This window comes from Vipera ursinii, assembly GCF_947247035.1.
Source record: "Vipera ursinii genome assembly, chromosome: 9".
In the NCBI taxonomy this organism is placed as follows: domain Eukaryota; kingdom Metazoa; phylum Chordata; class Lepidosauria; order Squamata; family Viperidae; genus Vipera; species Vipera ursinii.
The window spans coordinates 25,380,853-25,387,730 of NC_139523.1; the positions used below are offsets into that span (position 1 = coordinate 25,380,853).

At 61.3% G+C, this 6,878-nt stretch overlaps 1 protein-coding gene across 1 annotated transcript; it reads left to right on the plus strand.

Annotated features, from left to right (window-relative positions):
- The first annotated feature begins 324 nt into the window (after positions 1-324).
- Positions 325-6,179, plus strand: COQ8B (coenzyme Q8B). Its single transcript, XM_083369656.1, is given in 14 exon segments — positions 325-495; positions 579-645; positions 1,072-1,149; positions 1,386-1,484; positions 1,767-1,852; positions 2,094-2,234; positions 2,332-2,413; positions 2,675-2,768; positions 2,893-3,034; positions 3,463-3,570; positions 3,672-3,737; positions 4,019-4,105; positions 4,299-4,582; positions 4,584-6,179. Coding segments are annotated over 14 exon segments (1,530 nt in total). The 5' UTR covers positions 325-330; the 3' UTR covers positions 4,615-6,179.
- Positions 6,180-6,878: the final 699 nt, after the last annotated feature.

Below are 6,878 nucleotides of genomic sequence, written 5' to 3' on the forward strand. Positions count from 1 at the left end.
TCCGTGGAATAAGCGCCAGCCCGCGTCCCCCATTGGCTCGCCCGAGCTGCCTCCGGCCCCGCCGCGCGCCCACCCGAAGAGGACCGCGCCCGGGGGGCTCCGGCCCGGAAGCGGCTCCTGCTCGCGGCTCGCCCTTCTCCCGGGCCCGCGGGCGCCGTCCGCGCAGCCTCGGCCGGGGGGGGGGCGGCGGGGAGCGCTAGGACCGCGCGGAGAGCCGAGGGGCCGAGCCTGCCATTGGGCGGAGCCTGCCATTGGGCGCCCGGCGGGACGGGCGGGGCCGGGCGCGCGGGAGCCGGCGACTTCCGACCGGAAGCGGGGGGCGGGGCGGCCATGCTGCGCGGCGGCGGCGGCGCTCGTCTCCTCCTGGGGCCGCGGGGGCTCCGGGCGCGGCTCTCCCCCGCCTGGGCGGGCCTGCGCGGCCTGAGCGCGGACGAGGTTCGCAAAGCCCGGGAGGCCCGGCCGCGGAAGAGCGCGGCGGCCAAGGCCAGGCCCCAGGTGAGCGCGCCTTCCGCGGGGCCGGCGGGCGGGCGGCGGGCGGGGCTCCGGCCGAGGCGGCGCCTGACTTGCTTTGTCCGCAGCTGAGCGAGCGGGCTCGGGAGCGGAAGGTGCCGGTCACGCGCGTCGGGCGGCTGGCCGCTTTCGGAGGTGAGCGGGGCGGGGGCGGGAGGGAAGGAGCCCAGCAGGCGCGTCTCGGGCCGACGCTCGGCCTCCGTCCCGGCTCCTGGGCCGAGCGGCGGGATTCCGCCGGGGCTGCCGCTTCCCCCACCCCCCGGGGGTGCCGGGACTGCTCCGCCAGGCCTGCCCCGAGGAGATCTGCGGCGCCTCTGCCTCCGACCTGCCTCGGGGGAGCCGCTGCTCTCAGCGCTGCCACTGGCCCCTGAGGAGCCCCGGAGGCTCAGCCGCGGGGGGGGCTGCTCGAGGGGCTCTGAAAGGGAAGCGGAGTCGAACTTTGTGCTTTGCTTTGGGGGTCCCTCCCTCCACCGTCTGCGGCGAGGCTCCCTACCGGGCAGTCTGTGGTGGGCTGCTGCCCTAAACCTGAGCGCCCCGTCCTGCCCGCTCCTTTCCTCCCAGGTCTGGCCGTGGGCTTGGGCTTCGGGGCCCTGGTCGACGCGGTGAGGAACTCCCTCAGTGGGGACCGAAGCGCCACAGGTAAGGGAAGCTCTGCGCCGGGGCTGGGGATGGGTTGAAAGCTGGCGTGCGGTTTCCAAAAGCCAAATATGTCAGACCATGCTCTGGAAAGGGAGGAGAGCAACCGAGTGCCCCCATTTTCTTCCTCGGATGCCTCCCCACTTCTTGCCCGTGTGTTGCTGTGCAGGTGGGGCAGACCAGCCCGCCCTGGTGAGTTTGGTTCCACATTTCTCCCCTCGCCCCCAATCTCCCTGCAGGGAGCAGCCTTTCGGAAGCCAATGCGCAGCGGATGGTTGACACACTCTGCAAGATGCGAGGGGCAGCTCTGAAGATCGGCCAGATGTTAAGCATTCAAGGTAGCGATGGCGCTTCTCTGCTTGCTCTGCCAGAAGCTCCCTGGAGCAGCTGCGTCTCAGCTGGACCAGCCTCCCGTGTGCAGAAGTGCTTGCCCAGCTGGCAAGACTCTCATATGGGGGGGGGGGGGGTAGCCTGCTTTCAGTGGTCAAGCACTGAAGGTATGCTTACTGCTTTCCTGTCACTCCATATTTAGCAAACTGTCTCTTGCTGTCCACTGCAAACTTTGTGGCAGGTGGATTTTTTGGGACCAACCCCCCAGTAACCCTCCGTTCTCTCCACAGACAGCTACTTGCTCAGCCCCCAGCTGCAGGAGGTCTTCGAGCGTGTCCGCCAGAGTGCAGACTTCATGCCTGCCTCGCAGATGACTGTGTGTTTCTGATGTTGTGTCTGGGGGAGAGGGGAGGGTTCAGTTTTAAGCCCTTGGACAGTTCCAGTTGGTGGGACAGGATGGAGGGCAGCGGCAGGTACAATCTGGTGGCCTTGAGACTCTGCAAAGGGCAGGTCTTCCTGGGCAACCATCGATGTAGCTGTGCTGGCTGGCTGGCTGACCTTCAGTGCCCCCAATTCCCCCCCCCCCGAACCTGCTCTGTGGGATTCTCTCCTTCCAGGGGGTGCTGTCCGAAGAACTGGGCGCTGACTGGCGTGAACGGGTGGCCTCCTTTGACGAAATTCCTTTTGCTGCTGCCTCTGTGGGGCAGGTGCACCTTGGAGTGCTGAAGGATGGGATGGAGGTGGCAATGAAGATCCAGGTAAGGAGAGTGGACAGAGCCCAGCAGGTGGGAACCAGCGTGGGATGCCCTGTCCTGCTCCAACACTAACACCTGCCTCCAACACTCGTCCTTGCAGTATCCCGGCATTGCCCAGAGTATCCAGAGCGATGTGGACAACCTTCTGTCGGTACTCAGGATGAGCACGATGTTCCCGGCAGGTAAGGGGAAAAGGTGTAGTTTATGATAGATTTCTTGGGCTTCTGACTGCCATGAGAATTTGGGTTTTGGGGGGAGGAAGAGCTCCCGGAAGCTCAGCTGTGGCCCTGCCCACATCCCTGTCCCTAAAAAAAGAGGCTGCTGGGTCGTGAGCCTTGTGCCCCTGCGAGGAAGGCGCTCACCCTCTGCGAAGAGCCAGGAGGGGTGGGCATTGGGAAGGGCAGGAGGTGGAGCTGGGCAGCCCTCCGCTCTTCCCTTGCCAGGCCTGTTTGCAGACAACACCCTGCAGGTGCTGCAGAAGGAGCTGGAGAGGGAGTGCGACTACGAGCGGGAAGCCAGCTGCACCAAGAGGTTCAGGTGGGCCACTTAGTTAATGACCAACTCTTGCATGGGGCTTCCCCCAGATGGTGTCTCTGGGGAACATTGCCGGGGGGGGGGGCTCTTCTCCAGCAGGGGTCCCAACAGGGCTCTCTTTCCCCAGGCAGCTTCTAGAAGGCGACCCTTTCTTTGAGGTGCCGGAGGTGGTCGATGAGCTATCCACCAAGAGGGTGCTGTCTATGGAGCTGGTGGGGGGGATCCCGCTGGACCAGTGCCAGGAACTGGACCAGGGGACTCGCAACCAGGTGAGGGCTGCCGGGCAGGATCTGGACGGCAAAGTCTCCCCTTGGGGACCCAGTGTCCTTTCTGAACTAATGAACCTTTATTGTCAAAGTACAACCATGTATACATTGAGATTGGCTGAGCCTCCCTTCGTGCCCCCCCCCCACAACTCACAGTGACACAAACCCTCCATCTTGTTACACCATGTGAGCTAATTGCACAACACACCGGCCTCGCAAGTCAATCATGCATAAAGTTTATAAAATTATTTCCCGTTCAAAAGTCTAACAGCCCACGGATAAAAGCTGTTCTTCAGCCTGTTGGTATGGCTGGCTATACTCCTGTATCTCCTACCCGATGGTAGGAGAATAAAGAGGTACGGTCCAGTTTGTGAGTCATCCCTGAGGATTTTCCTGACGTGATCCACCAGCTGCCTTTCTTCCTCACCCAGATCTGCTCGCAGGTCCTCCGTCTTTGCCTCCGGGAGCTCTTTGAATTTCGGTTCATGCAGACGGACCCAAACTGGTCTAACTTCTTCTACGATGTTGAGAGACGCAAGGTGGGCCTTCCCTCAATTTCAGCTGGGCCATGGGAGAGGCAGCCCTTCTATGGGGGGAAGGACTGTGATTGCTGTGGCCCTCAGCACTGCCTGCCTTACAGGTCACCCTGCTGGACTTTGGGGCTAGCCGGGATTTTTGCAAGGAGTTCACTGACCACTACATTGAGGCAAGTGCCCCGACCTGGTGATTGTGGCAGCCTCAGGGATGGAAGCAGGGCAAGCCCCTCCCTGGAGACCCCTCCCCCCCAGTTCCCTTCTCCCCTTTCATGGAGGGAAAGGAGCCCCACTGTGGGCCTGATTGCTCCATTGGCACGCTTGGTTCAGGAACTGGAGGTGGGCAGGGGGTTCCCCCTGGCTGCAGAAAGGGACAGCTCGCTGGGCCCCCTGCCTGCCAGGTGGGCTCTTAAGACAAGGAGAAGGAGGGTCTGAAGGCTGCTGTTGCGACCAGGTGGTGAGAGCCGCTGCTGATGGCGACAGAGAGAAAGTGCTTCGGAAGTCAAAGGACCTGGGATTCCTGACTGGATTTGAAAGCAAGGCGAGTTCAATGGCAGGAAGGAATGGGAGGCCTGGCTTTAAAAGTGCTTTTGGGAGTGGCAATTGCACCCCCCCCCCCATGAGCCCAAAGAGCTCACTTGCCTGCTCTGGGTGGGCAGGACCCAGGCCTCGCCCCACACAGACTCTTTGGGGAGGTAGAGGAGCTGACCGCATCGGGGCTCCCCCTCCTCCAGGTCTTTGAAGAGGCCCACGTGGATGCAGTGATGGTCCTGGGCAAGGTCTTCTCAACCCCGGGGCCCTTTGACTTCAGCTCCCAAGATACCACGCGCTGCATCCAGGACCTGATCCCTGTGATGCTGAAGCATCGCCTGTGCCCCCCTCCAGAGGAGAGCTACTCCTTGCATCGCAAGGTGGCCGGTGCCTTCCTCCTCTGTGCCCGTCTTGCTGCCGCTGTGCCCTGTCGGGAGATGTTTGAAGAAGCCTACAGCCAATACACAGGCCGGGAGCATGCCCACGTGGCAAGGGGAAACCCCTTCTAGGCTGCAGTGAGGGTCTCTGCCCGCTTCCACTTGTTCACAAGGCCTGGCTGCCTTGGCGCATAGGTAGCCCACCGTGTCTGCTGGGTCGTCTGAGAGATCAGCTCGCCATAAGGGGTCAAGAGAAGAGGGTTGGTCTCCTGTCCCTCCCTGGCCAGGAACCGGCCTTCGTCTCCAAGGAAATCCTGCTGCTTTGGGGGCCTGAAGCGAAGCCTGCCTTCCCTGCTGGGCCCTCCCAGTTCTCTGTCGCATTTCTGTGGGAAGCGCATCAGCAACATAGGGGGCTGTGAGGCTGTGGGTTGCGAGGGAAAGGGGCAGCTGCAAAGGGAAGAGAAAATGGCCGGGCCTTTGTGAATCGGGCTAGACTCAGCTGGCAGGTGCTTGTCTGGATGTCCATTATGCAGCTTTTGATAAACTGCTGCCCTCTAGATGGGTTGGGATATCACTCCCATCATCCCCAGCCAGCACGGACCACATTCTGGAGGAGCTCTGCAGGAGAGCGAAGCAGGGGGTCCAGGCTTTCCTGCCAGAGGTGCTGACGGCTCCCTTGCAGGAGCACCAGGGAATGGCTGATGCCGGCGAAGGCTCCCCAACTCACAGTGGGGAGGGAGACACCCTGCCTCTTCCTGTCGGTTTGCCTGAACTTGTGTGGTGGCCTTGCTGCTTGGCTTCTGGGCTGTGGAAGGCTGGCCAGGAGCCAGAATAAAGAGAACTGACCATCTCGCTGGCTGTGGATTGCAGTGCGGCCGAGCTGCCCCAAGGCTCCTCCACGGGGGGGGGGGGGGCCTCAGCCTTTCTGCGCCTTTATTCTTTGAGACCTGTGAGAAGGGGGGGGGATTTCTGGCAACCCCCTTGGAGAGGGCAGCCCTGCTTGGGCTGGGAGGCAGGCCCAGAACGGCCCACTTGCTTCTTGGGAACACAGACACACACAGCCCCTCGAGGGCCTGGGAAGGCGGCTGCTCTCTGGGCCTGCAACGCCCGAGGGTTGATTGGGGAGGGCCCACGGATCTTCTCCCCCCCTCTCAACTTTGGGGGAGAAAAGGTTGCCTGGCAGGGAGGCCCTCAGCAACTGTTCCCTTCCCTCCAAGTCTTCCCCCACCTAGTTGGCACCAGGCTCCCGGCTGGGAAAACAGGCCCTCTGGCGACCTTTGGAGCTTCGGTTGGGGCCCTAATGGCAGGCGCTCCGCTCAGAAGCACCTCGGGACCTTGAGGGAGGGGGGGTGATGTTTGGCTCCTCCAGGTGCTGGTGGGGCTCAGCACTCTGCATGTGCTCACTTCAGCTCACGCAGACGGAGCTGCTGGAGGTTGGCACTTGCCCACTGCCCCCCCCTTTGAAGTCAGCCCAGGGTGAGCCCCAGTTTGTCCTGATCCTTTGGGCCAGGGAGGTTCCTGTGCTCTGTCTGTTTCTGCTGGCCCAGGAGCTGATCAGGAGAGTTGCTGCTCTTGCCAAGAGAAAAATGATGCACAGTTGGGCTCTTGCATAAGAAATGGATCTTACTGTCAGTGTCCGTGTTCGTTTGCCAAGTTTTGTAATCTTGAAAAAGTTCATTTCAGAGCTGTATAAAAATAGAATTCAATCCGGTTCCCCTTCAGTGTCAATTCCGCATGAAATCGATGTTTAGTTCCTCAAGAAAAAGCCTCTGATCTATGCTTTCATCCTGGAAATTGCTGTCTATGAGGATGAGAAGCCTTTTCCTGATACGAACTCTCTGACAATGCTGCAGCCACAGGCAGATCAGTCCAAAGAATCGGGAAGTTTTAAGCAACCTGTGCAGACGCTGCTTAACTCCGCCGTCCCTGCTGTGACTCAGCATCAGCAGTGCAGAGCGTTCCCAACTTGGGTTGTGGCGCCCTGACAAGCCAGGGGTATGGCTAGGGTTTCTGCTCAGGCCTGTTTGGGAAACTGGGGGGAGGGCTTGAAAATCAACTGGGGGAGAATGGCCCCTTGCGGGTTTCCAGCCCCAGATGCTTCTCTGGGCCCTGGGTTGTGCCTGTCTTCCTGCCTGCTGCTGCACAGCTGAGCTGGAGTGTCCCCAAACTCTCCCACTTCCTGGAAATTTGCCTGCTTATAAACAGGGGCCAGCTGGCGGAAGGGCTCCCCACTGCTTGAGGAGGCTTGACATCGGGAGGGAAGATGGCGTCCCTCTTCCCAGGATTCCCCAGGGCTGCCATTGCATGGTGTCTAGAAGGGCTTGGCGTGCGCAAACGCACACACCGCTGCTGATCACTAAATTGATAGCAAAGTCCGGCTGTGAACAAGGCAGATCGATGGGGAGC